This window comes from Cygnus atratus, chromosome 1 (genome assembly GCF_013377495.2).
Source record: "Cygnus atratus isolate AKBS03 ecotype Queensland, Australia chromosome 1, CAtr_DNAZoo_HiC_assembly, whole genome shotgun sequence".
NCBI lineage: Eukaryota > Metazoa > Chordata > Aves > Anseriformes > Anatidae > Cygnus > Cygnus atratus.
Genome location: NC_066362.1, coordinates 36,283,628 through 36,296,139, shown reverse-complemented (window position 1 = coordinate 36,296,139; position 12,512 = coordinate 36,283,628). Strand labels below are relative to the sequence as shown.

General features: G+C 38.4%; 1 protein-coding gene across 2 annotated transcripts in view; it reads right to left on the bottom strand.

Annotated features, from left to right (window-relative positions):
* The window catches only part of TBC1D30 (TBC1 domain family member 30), a 51,643-nt gene that overhangs the window by 12,859 nt on the left and 26,272 nt on the right, over positions 1–12,512 (bottom strand). For both annotated transcript variants that reach the window (XM_035544077.1, XM_035544078.2), the window contains 6 exons: positions 11,774–11,835; positions 11,327–11,392; positions 8,283–8,408; positions 6,546–6,731; positions 3,910–4,078; positions 2,393–2,561 (listed from right to left, as the gene is read on the bottom strand). In XM_035544077.1, the coding sequence (XP_035399970.1) occupies positions 2,393–2,561; positions 3,910–4,078; positions 6,546–6,731; positions 8,283–8,408; positions 11,327–11,392; positions 11,774–11,835 (778 nt within the window). The remainder of the gene's footprint in view (positions 1–2,392; positions 2,562–3,909; positions 4,079–6,545; positions 6,732–8,282; positions 8,409–11,326; positions 11,393–11,773; positions 11,836–12,512) is intronic.

The following is a 12,512-nucleotide window of genomic DNA, read 5'->3' as shown; positions in this document are numbered from 1 at the left end:
GTCGAGTTTCCTCAGCATACCTTCTACTTTAAAGGCATCCCTTTGATCTTTCAGAACAGTAAAGCTCTCTTCCTACTACTCCCTCAACAAGCAGTTAGCTCCAGGTTGCTTACTTGTTCACACAATCATTGTACAACTACCTGCTTTTAATTACAAGAATCTTTACTGTTTTCACCCTCACTATTTTTACTTCATATGTTAATGCACACATTAATTATGGCAGTGTTCTAAAACCACAACAGACTTTTTTTTTTTTTTTTTTTTTTTTTTTGAAACAAATCATATGTGTTGCCTATATTTGACTTGGAAAGCTCAAAGAAACGAGCATACTGTAGCTTCCTCTGTACGGTGGCCACTATCTGCTGGGACAGTCCCCCCTCCAAAAAAAAAAAAAAAGAGTAGTCTTTTTTCTCAAGGATTAGAAGAGGAAGCTTCTCTTGATCTACCTTAGGGGTCTATGTTAGGGAATAACCATTGAACTACTGAGCTGTTATCAAAATCTTGACTGACTTTAGCTAAAATATTGAAAAAGGAAATAATAGGTATGTGGCCAATCACCACAAGCTTACTGCCTGTCTTCCCTAATAATTTCAGTCTCTCACAAAAATCCACATCTTCTCTATTGCCACTATTTTTAAACTGCTCATTCTTTAAGTCTCTTTCCATCAAAACCGAAGCATGACTGAAACTCCAGCATTTTAAGAGAAGCACTTCTCACCCCATTTTTATGTCTAGAAAAATAGTCATGAAAAGCATGAAGACTTTGATACTATCATTGTCTCCGGTCCCACTTCTTTCAATTCCCCATTTTACTTTTAGCAGAGAAAAAAAATCAGTCATCTCGCATCAAGAACATAGTGCCCCTGCTTTACTTCCTTACCTTGTTTGGGTAGTAAATAATCACAAACTTACCGAATTTCCGTGCTTGTTCAGTTTTTGTGACCCACCATATTCTGCATCTCTAGTTATCACACCACTGGCCCTTTTCTGTTAAGTGCCACAAAATGTATGCAGAGGCCACGCTCCCTCCCATTCCCCACAAGCAATGGTTTTAAGGTGTGAAACATGAATAGCTTATTCTGTTGGCAATATTCTTATAGGCGATTTCTTCATTCCCTTCCTTTCAATTTTTATAAAATGTGTTTCATTTCTGCTTTGATTAGATTTTTATAGTAAAAATCTTCAAAGCAATGACTTCCTTTTTTCTTTTTTTTAAATCATGTTATGAATTGGAACATTTATAGTTACAGCTTATAAGAGCACAGAGACCCACCCCCATAGGACCTTTATCTACAGGAATGGGACAAAGTAATAAAGCACAATAGGACTACATACAGCTTAATCCTAATGCAAATGATTTGTGAATGTTTCATTCATGAACCTAAAACAAATGTCTTACGTAACTGAACTGAAGTGCTAATTCAGTCAGAAAGGAAAAAGAAAGAACAAAAATCAAACATCCAAGGACAGAACTGAATGTAAATCAGCTGGTCCAGCCCGAGGGGGAAAAAATGAAAGCGTGGATAGCCATCACAAGAAAAATTGACGCAGCTGATGAAAAAAAGCTTCCAGCTGAAGGATTATCTGCTTGTCCTGTAAGAGTTCACGCCTCCCGCTGGAGTTGGTAACAAAACCTTTATTTCTCCAGGAGGACTGTACACTCTCTGGGACGCGAGTATTTGCCATGACAACAAAGACAGTTTAGAAGAACTAACCTTCTCCTGTGTTTTGCCCTATGTGGTGGGTTAATAATAACCTAAATTAATAGAAATTAATAGTCTAATAATAATTGAAATAGAAATTATTAATAGTGGTATTTTTGCTAGAACGTGTTTAAAAGCAGAGAATTTCAAGAAAATGTGTTTGTAGGCTTTAACAGAAAAGAACCACGTAGCACTAAATCATTCTTTTAGTAATCCTCAACTCTTTCTCAGGTATAGCCAATGAGATTCCTTAAGTGAAAATATGAGAATTAAAACCTCTCCAGTTTCAGGTAAATTACGACTGAATTAACTAGTCACACTCAAGCCTCCCTGTATAGCACCCCCCCCCTCCCCCAAGTACTTACTAACTCCCTCAGAGGTTTATGTTCTGGAAAGTCCAACCAATATTTTAGCATACCATAAAGACATTATATACAGACAATGCAAATAACAAGAGACAAGAAGGATTGATTCATCACCATGCCCATTCTTCTGGCATCACGATGATATTCTCCAGCACACATTTTTTAGGGGAAGACAAAGACACATTGCTTCTGCTTCAAAAAAGCTGCACATTCTCCTGAAAGGTCGTATCTTGCTTAGATCCAAGAACATGCTCTTCAGAACAACATATAAATTACTTACATTGCTCAAACCGAAAGAAAAAGCAGATTAAAATGACCACTTACTCTCCTAACTTTGCCCAGATAGCCAAAGCGACTCTCAGAATAATTTCAGAGCCTTCAAAGAATACTGAATCCCAGATCTTCAGAACTGTGTGGTTAGGCAGGCACGTGGCAAAGAGAGTCAGAAACCACTGCATTGTGAAGACATTTGTAAGTGGGGGTTCATAGCCTCCTGAAATAAAAAATATAAATGCTTAAAGTAATTTTGCAATTTACAGTTACTTTACAAGGAGTATGAAATGCATACAGAAATCCACCAGTCATTCTAGTAACTTCTGTTAATGCTCAAAACTTTCTTCGCTTGCAGCTGTCTGATGAGAAGCTGAGAAGAACAATGAGAAATGACATACTTCTTCCTTCATTCTGCTGCACTGCCAAAAGCTCTAAGCAACAACACTGGTGCTTGAATAAACTTTTGAAAACACCATTAAACATCTGTTGTTTTTTTTTTTTTTTTAGTATCAGAAAAAATGTCTGTCCTCCACCGAAGTGACAGGAGCTAGAAGTTTTTATTAAAAAAAAGTAGTTGTATTTCTGCAGAAACTAAAGGCTTAAGAAGTCTTTAGCTGCATGAAGGTGACTCTCATTGAAGTCTGTCTTATCTATTGTACTAAAGTCCTGATGCACCGACAGCTTAGCAGAAGCAGCTGTTACCATATTCAGTTTTCCTTTTGGCTTGTTAACAGTTTCATACAAGATTTAGCATTTCGGCCTGAAAACCTGTAGTTTTATGTTCTTGTTATTCTTAGAGAAAACTTCATGCTTCCTAGTATCAATTGATGCACTGAAGGCCATGACCCAGAGAGGCTGTTGTCTACGAAAACACTTTCAAACAGCAAACGCTTACTTGATACCCTTTCTTTGTTTTTGTACAGTCTGGGCACAGTCATGATTTTATTTACATCGAAAAGATGTACTACTGTGTTCCAAGATGGAACTCGCTTAGATTCCAGACTTGGGGGCAGGGGGGAGAAGACAACACAATCCCAAATGAAACAGCTGTATTTGTTTTTTTATTATTATTATTATTTTTTTTTTTTTTTTTTTAAGTCTGGAGAGAATGCTATACAAGAAAAATTCACAGGTGAAGTAATACTAACCAAATGCCATCTGCTCTCAAATTGTAATTCTTCTCAGAACAACTAAGTTCAAGCAACTACAAGCAATATGTGGTTAGACAGATATCTTGAGCAAGAAACCTTTCCACGGTAGCTTTTGTACTATGCTGTACATTAGTGTTGCCACTCCATTCATTTTATGACCTTGTCAACATCATCATGTTGGCAGTTAACTGTGGGACCAAATGATTTTGGTATTTATTTTTCCTGAGAGAGACACCAATATATATATTAAGCATATCAATAATGGAAATGGTCATCTTTCACTTTGAACAACTTAATATATAAATATATATTCTGAACAATATATTCAGGTAAACACTTAGAACACTGTTTTTTAGACCTGTGCTCAGGTGAAACAATAACAAGAAGGAATTTAACAGCATTTTCTGTTGAGTGTACCTCCACTTTCTCTGTTGGCAGCTCTCTGCAGGGTGTCTAAGTGCTGGGACAGTTCAGGAAGTTTCATTCTTAAAAGATCTCGGAAAACAGCCATATCCACAGAGAGAGCACGGAGATTGTTGACAAAATAACTATCAGGAAGCACCTTATCAATTAGGTAAATCATGATCTGTAAGAAAATGAAATACAATCATGCAGGACTTACAGAGACAGTTATTTTCTAGGAATAACGGAAGAAAATATACAGAATTCCAAAATTCTATAAATTACAGCTTGGAGCCAGTGGCAACACATGCCTCTGGCATCTCTGTATATATGGGAAGAAATCATCATTTTAAGTACCCACAGGTACTCCAGGTAACCACAAGCAATCAAGGTGCAAAGCCTAAGACAGCCTCTTGAAGCTGGTCAAATTTTATGAACCATGAATGGCTGGCATCAATTTCACAGTAAGCTACGAGTAAATTGGAAGCACTACTTGAATCGAAGGCAACTTTTTGCACTTCTGATGCCATAGGTGTTTATGAGATTCTCCAAATTGTTGTAAAGTTCCATTATCCCTTGTCTGGTTGTTAACTGCCACAACTAGAAGACTTATCTTCCAAATAATCTTTTTTCCTCCCCAAAATGCAAGGTACTGTTCTTTAAAAACATTCCTCCCACATTTTACTGCGATGTGTCACTGTGTGCTGCACTTCATCTTGTCACTTTAAAAGGTGCTAAATTAAGCAGCATGAGACAGTTGAAGCAGACATCTGTTTCAAGTAAGACAGCTCAACTGCATGGGTAATAATGCTTTAACTGGATACTGCCAAACTTTTGAGAAGGAACAAATGAAACAAATATACAGAAGGCAATTTATTTCATCAGCCCAATAGAAGACAGTGGCCTTCACTTCAGGATCTTTGGCAATCTCTATTCACAATGTCTGCTTCAACCCTCCATTACTCACTTGTTCAAATTTCAAACAAGCATCTTTATCCTCCGTTTCACATAGCATCTAATGCTTGAGAGGTACTTGGTACCTCCATACACAGAAGAAAATCCTCCTTTCAATCCCTCTTTTAAGATGACCAAAAAAACGATGTCAGATACTGAACTTCTGAGGGTACTGCCTTACACAGTCGTACTTGTTCCTTGCTTTCTCCCAGCTGCCTGTGACCACGTGCTGCCACTTATCCTTGTCTACAAGATTTCTCAGGCAATAAAATTCTTCTGTTCCATGTTTTACAGAACACAGAGCAACTACCAACACCTGCATGTGCCTCCCCACCTTGGCACTAGAAGGTTCTCAGCCCTTGCTAACTCCCAAATCCCCTCAGAGCCCCTTTCTCTCTCATGCCTCCTTGAGAACAGGTATCTTTCGTCTTTAGCTTGTCCCACAATTAAAAGTGACAAAAGCTGCCCCTACCCCATCTCCTCCTTCTGAGGAAATTCCATTCCTGCAAAGCCCACGCACTGAAATTGGAGAAAAAATAACTTTGTTTTCCACTCTCATTTTTGCCAGATAAGACCCATATTGTGGTGCTAACAGTTTTCAGTGATTTACCTCTCCAGGGCAGTCTGGTGCTATGCCATTGCCTCCTTAGCACAAGAAGCCTGATGCCACTCATGATTAAATGCAACTCAAAAATAACACAGAGTTCCCAATAATCAATTTGGGCTTCATAAAATCTTTGGGGAATCGTATTCCCTACACTATCATAAGGTGTCCTAGAAGCTTCTGGACAGTATAAAATCACACAAAAATAATAGTTGAAAGTATTGAATACATTTTCAGCACAAACTATTCAGAGGAAAGCTTACTGCCTGACAAAGTAAATATAATATATTATCTTCTTAATATTATAGGCTGCTCTCTAGAATGAAGCATCAAATGCCAACTAGCTGGACTCTATTGCCAAAAGCTTTATATTTTAGAGCTCTGAGCAGACTTAAGTATTTACCACATTTTTGTCAAAGGCAAAACAAATGGCTCAGTATCTCAAGAGTCACAGTAATCTTTTACTATCTTGACCCTCACACATATGAGCAAGTTTACTCAATTAAATTTGCATATGACTGCGGTGAGCTGGATTTTCATTTTTATGATTTATGAGCTTCATGAAGCCTTCTCTTAATTAGAATAGAAAAGGTCTAAAAAATAAAACACTGTAACGTGTATAATAAACGTGTAATAAAACACTGGCTAACGTAGCCCTGACAGTAGCTTCAAATCTATTCATTTTCATTTTAAGTATTTATTTTGTGTCCTTCTAGAATTTGTTTTAAAATACAGTTGATTTTTAACTGCTATGTATGGGGTTGATAATGGAAACTGGAGGTGCTAGCTACACACACGGTTTGGAAGCAGTTTTGGGATTATGGGTTAAAATCTTCTAAAGTCAGTAGCAATGTTCTCTTTCATTTTGTTATGGCCAAACCCTCATTTGTTTGTTTGAAAATTTTTAACAAGGATAACATTCAAACTGTCCACCTTTAGCTCAGTAAGGATAACAAACAATTCACAGATACAAATCAACTGAGTCCTCCGAGTCTTCCTCTTTTTGGCTGTCTACAGCATTTGCACATTCATTTATTCTGACGTTCACTAAGCAAACACATTCTTCAACACTGCAACAAAAGATTCTACTCACTTTCAAGGCATCCCCTTCATTGCCCTCCATTACTTCCAGAATGAGTGCAGCTAGTATGTTAAAACCTTGGCAATAGCCAACAGATTTATTCCACCTGGCATAAGCCAGCAAAACTCGTTTTAATACCACTCGATCTTGCTCTGCCTCCTGGCCACAATAGGAACTGCAACCAGTCCGGTGAAGGTCCTTTAAAGAAGAAAAAAGGAGAAAAGCATAGACAGAAGTGTGAATTTTCCTTCCCCTTTTAGTTCTCCTGCCTGTCCAAGTATTCCTTCCGCCTCCACCCTCCTGATACATACTCCTGAAGTTGATGAGAGTTTTTTAATCTGTAAACCTTTAGCTTACTGAAGAGAAATAGGTTGAGCAGGGTCTTAAGTTAACAAGTTATCCAGAAGATGTTCATATGAAGTTGTCACAGAAGATATTAGATGTTAGAAGACATCTAAATTTCAAATACGCAAAATATAAAATTGCATAATTCTTTTTAAAATTTCCCTTCACAGAATAGTGATTTCTCTCAATTTTAAAGATTGCCAAAAGCAAGACTTCAGAAAAATGCATTTTGTGTATCTTAAACAGAAGCCTAAGGGAAAAATACCACATTTTTCTATTTCTGAATCGCTTTCGTTGCATGGGACAGCCATTACACCATGAGTTGGCTCAGCAGAATATCATGACCTCCTATTATTGCACAACATGGAGCAAAGGATTAGAACAGATGCTTGTGTGAAACTGACATTGCCAGCAGCAATTTCAAGGTTTGAAGCTAGATACAGAATTTCTAGCAAGCATCTGTCAAGGACTTTCCCTTCAAGACCTTTGTTTCAGAAACCATTAGAGTTTTTGACTGGGATGTTCTTGACATATCATTGAATTTGTGAAGCGGTAATTTGTGCAAGGAAAGGAATACAGACAAGGAAATGAATACAGACAAAAATCAATTTTTTTTAAATGACCAAATAAAACAAGAGGAACTGTTTGTTTGTTTTAAATCAAACTATAAAAGAACTGCCAGGAAGCTAAGTTTTCAAAACACAAAAACAAACAAACAAAAACAGTGTCCTTGAGAATTTAATTTAAATGATTTGTGAAAGGCAAAGCACACTACAGTTTTTCACGAGTAATATCTGTAACCTTGAATTACCGAGTACAGACGACTATTGTAATAATCAGGAACATAAGGTACTTCGCTCCATGTACAGTAATTAAGGTGGCTATAGAACATAAGCAATCTCTCCTAGGTAAATAGACTAACATCTAAGTCACAACAGAAACATACATCTGTTAAGCCCTTCCCCAAAACTACTCTCTGCTTTAAATATAGTGTCAACCAGCTGAGAAATATATACAAAGGTGTTTCACCACTGTAAAATAACTGACAAGATGTTCAATTGCTTTATTATAAAACATAACACTGTTTAACCCCAGAAAATATTTGGCTTTATTTACAGAGATGAGGACAAAACCACATAACTGTCTCCATTACTCCAGTATTTCTTTTATATATATATATATATATATATATAGACACACACACACACACACACATATATATATAAATTGAGAAAAAAAAGGTTCAGTAATAGCAAATTATTTTCTGTTACTGAGCCAAAAGGGAATTAAGGTGCAGCCTTTCCCAAAGCTGTTACAGACAACAAAATAAATCCAAACTCTATCTTAAAAAAAGTCTTCACTTTTCATTAAAAAGTTAAAGTAAAATAACAGTAAGTTGACTACCTTTACTATCTGAATGCCCATTGAATCATCATCAGGATTACTTCTTTCATTGAAGGTGAAACGCATTGTTTTATCCCAGTCAATGGCTATACTGTGCAAGTACTGATCAGCTAGGGTCAGCCAAACCTAGAAAGTCAACAGAATGCATTATTTCTCAGATAAAATATGAGCAGTTTTTATAAACATCGTGAGACGAACCTCACCAACTTCAGCCATCGATGATCTGCTGTTAGACTTCAAGTACGCAGAAGAGAACTATATTTAAAATAACTTTTGCATAATTAAAGTAATCCCTTACTCCCTAAAGCAGAAAGGAAGGAAACAGCATTAAGCATCCAAACCTGTGAAGTGCTTACAAAGGTGTAAGTCCATTGTCAGAAACTGAATTCACAGGGACTCTCCAAAACAGAAGCCCACCTACTGCAAGGGCCCTCCTGGTCAGATCAGCCCTTCTAACCTTGCAACCAGCAAGGTGTTTTATAAAAAAATAAAACAGCTGCAGGCTTTCCTCAAACTCCACCATGGATTCATTTCCTGAAAACACCACGAGAGAAATCTAATAGTGCTTCTCTCCTGCAGAGGTGGTCTCACCTGATCAACTTTGCAGCAAAGCAGCATTGACTATGAAGCATTTGGGGCCGATCTGAAAAACTACTACTTGGATCAGAGTAAGTTCATTTTCCAAAAGGACTTCCTAAATTATTGGCACAACACAGAGTTCTGAAAACAGACGCGTTGCCTATTTTTAAAGCCTAGTAATTACCAAAACAGATTTATGAACGTGTATTGAAGACTAAGGATGGACCATGACAGAGCATACAATGGCAGCAACTAACAATGAAGGATTCTTGTCTTCAGGATACTGAAAGAAAACATGAAAGCAAATGGGTCAAGTTTTATACCAGCTGTTAAGTCCCCCAAGTGAGAAAAGCAATTCAGATGCTTCCCACAAATATAAACACTTAGATAATCGCATGGTGAAGGAATTTATAGGCAACTCACAGAATTTGAGTTTTTCTGCATTTAAACATGCCATCCCACTTTTGCAAAGCCACCCATGCAGAGGAATGATGCTGCTCTCTGCCTCCCAGCAGCATTTGGCACTGCTATCATCCTGGTGATGTTCCTTGCCTCTGCCAGCTCCGGACACCAGATGTCATGTGCCACAGCAGTAACACAGATGTCACCCTGCCCCTTCTGCGGCCAGCAGAGCAAGCAATCAGCATGCTGCCAAACTATGAAATACTTCCTTTGTTTTGGTATCAATCTTAAAGTTATCAGAAAGCCAAGGAATAGCAGCGAAAAGATCACATCCCTTTATCTAACGCTGATTCTTTGGTTAGGACCATGGGACCATGTGGAGCAATGACAGAGATGGGCACTATAAGAAGGAAGACAGAGACCTGATGGGGCAGAGCGCACCCCCAGCAGGTCTGCAGGTGACACAAATCTGGGAGGAGTGGCTGATACCCCAGAGGGCTGTGCTGCCATTCACAGGGACCTGGACAGGCTGGAGAAGTGGGCTACAGGAGGTGATCCTTCCCTTCTGTTCAGCACTGGTGAGGCCACACCTGTAGTAACGCGTCCAGATCTGGACTCCCCAGTACAAGAGGGACATGTGGACACACTGGAGAGAGTCCCATGAAGGGCCAGACAAGCATCTCTCCTATGAGGAAAGGCTGAGAGAGCTGGAACTGTTCAGCCTAGAGAAGGAAAGGCTCAGGGGGAATCTCATGATTGAATAGAAATTCCTGAAGGCAAGGTGCAGAGAAGATGGAGCCAGGCTCTTTTCAGTGGTGCCCAGTGACAGGACAAAAGGCAATGGGCACAAACTGGACCACAGGAGGTTACACCTGAACATCAGAAAGCCTTTCTTTGCAGTTCACGTGACTGTCCACTGGCACAGGTTGCCCAGAGAGGCTGCGAAGTCTCCATCTGTGGAGCTATCCAAAAGCCATCTGGACATGGTCCTGGACAATCTGCTCCAGGTAACCCTTCTTGAGGAGGTGGTTGGACCAGAAGGCCTCCAGAGGGCCCTTCCTACCTCAGCAATTCAGTGACTTTGTGACCTCCGCCACTCATGCACCACGGAAAAGCTGAAACAGCAGTTCTAAGAGACTTACTGAAGAGGGATAAAAGAACTTCTCAGGAAAGAAAAAGGCTACCAAATCGATATAATAATTCACTGGAGCTGTAGATCAAAAATAAAATGGTAGTGGTGTGAGGAAAGCAATGGCACTTACGTCTTACCTTTCCTTCCCCATTTGGTAAAGAGGAATATTTCGGTTTGGAAATATAGCAAGAAGAAAACAGGGAAGAAAATTACCTGATACATCAAAAATATATGGAACCATGTGTATTTTATAAAGCTTTAAAAATATTTGTTTTAGTAGAACTAAATTATTAAAGCTGAGATCATGTGCCTCGCTTAGTTGTTAAGAAAGATGAATACATACAAGGCTTGTTTTTTAGGCTAGGGAACTTCAAATGTTGCTAAAGAAAGCAGTAAGGCAAATTTAGCATAATCCCACTGGACACTTTCCTACAATACTAACCAAGTGCAATTTCCCAGTGATGGTGTACTCTGCTGTTCCACATCACTGCTGACTCTGAACTCTCCCATTTAGGGGACCTGCCTTTACCCTGTCAAACGTTTCTATCAACATTCTTGCCAGCACCAGCATCTGGCAACTTCACCTCTCCTTTTAGTTGACCTTCAGCTGTTGGTGCAGCTTTGCCAGAGCAGTTCTTTGGGACTGACAGACTGAAACAATACCGATGGCACTGGAATAAGTGACCTAAGCCTCGATCAAAAAGAACCTTTAAATAGGGTGTAATGCTGTGTTTACCTGTCTCAGCCTCTCCAGCTGCTAAATGAGGTTATCGCTGAAGAATGGAAAGTAGGAAAAATCCCAGCACAACTTACACTTAAAATTTCCCAATAAATAAATGGTTGAAAAACACTGATGAGATTGATGTCGTTCATCTCCCTCTCATGGGAAACCACAGGTGATGTGTCCTGCATCGTGTACAGGTCTACCTACCTTTCTGCGCCATTCTTTTGGTATGCCTGTTGGCAGTCTGGCCACTGCTTTGAGTGCATCGTGCCACTAAGCAAAAACATCCAAAAGGGTAAAAGTCCACCGTTAGCTTAATGCAAAAACGTGGCAACATCTATAACACTGAGAACATGCACGTTCATTTCTGTACGCATTTCGAAGTTTAATTGCTTAATCCACTTACAGGGAAAATATAGATTAATTACTTAATGATCTAAGAAAACAATAATATTCCAGAATACAAAGATGTAGGAGATAACCAAGAAAACAATTAAAACCTATTGTGTTTTCCAAATACTAATAGAACAGCTCTTCATGCAATAGCGAATAATATGCTGACATGATGACAGATGCTTTTCTGAACTAGGGTAAGTATCTCAACTGAAGAGAGCCCAGTCCTTCATAAGCACAGAGAAAAACGAATCAAATTACCTGCTGAAAACCATTTTGACCTAAAGATGGCTCAAGAGTGAATTTCAATTTCGTATCAACCCCTAGAAACAAAAAGGAAAAATAATCGTGATCATTATTTTCATTTAGTTCAGAAGGAGAAAAAAAAATCTAGTTGAAATAAGAACATGAGACTTCAACTAGATGTGTTTGAATAATTATATTTTCACCTGTTTCTGTTAATTCTTGTTTTCACAGTGGATTCTAGGCATGTTTTAAAAAGTACACGGACAAAACATTTTTAAAATGCAGTTGTGCCCTATTCAAATTAATGCTGTAGTTCAGCACAATTCACTTAACTAAAAAAAATTAAATAAAAAATCTGGTATTTCACTGTTCTGAAAATCATATTAGGACACTACAAACTACCATATGAAATGATATACAAAAAGATATACAAAAGATAGACTGCAAGCTACCACTGAAAAAAGATATACAAAGAGGTGCTTTCCATCTACGTCAACTTCTGGACCTTAAAACACTTGACATTAATTTCTGACTTTGGGGTGTTAAAACTATTGTATTGCTCAGCATGTCAAATATTTAACCTACTTTATTTTTTGGCTGTAAGAGCAGATTACGTTAGCTTTTATATAGAAAATTAGCGGATACACTTTAAAATACACGAATAAGAGGATCTCAAAGCCCACGCTGGATGCTGACTAGGGCATCTGGTAAGCCGTAGCACAAAGAACAGCAGCACTTGTCACGCTGCTTAACA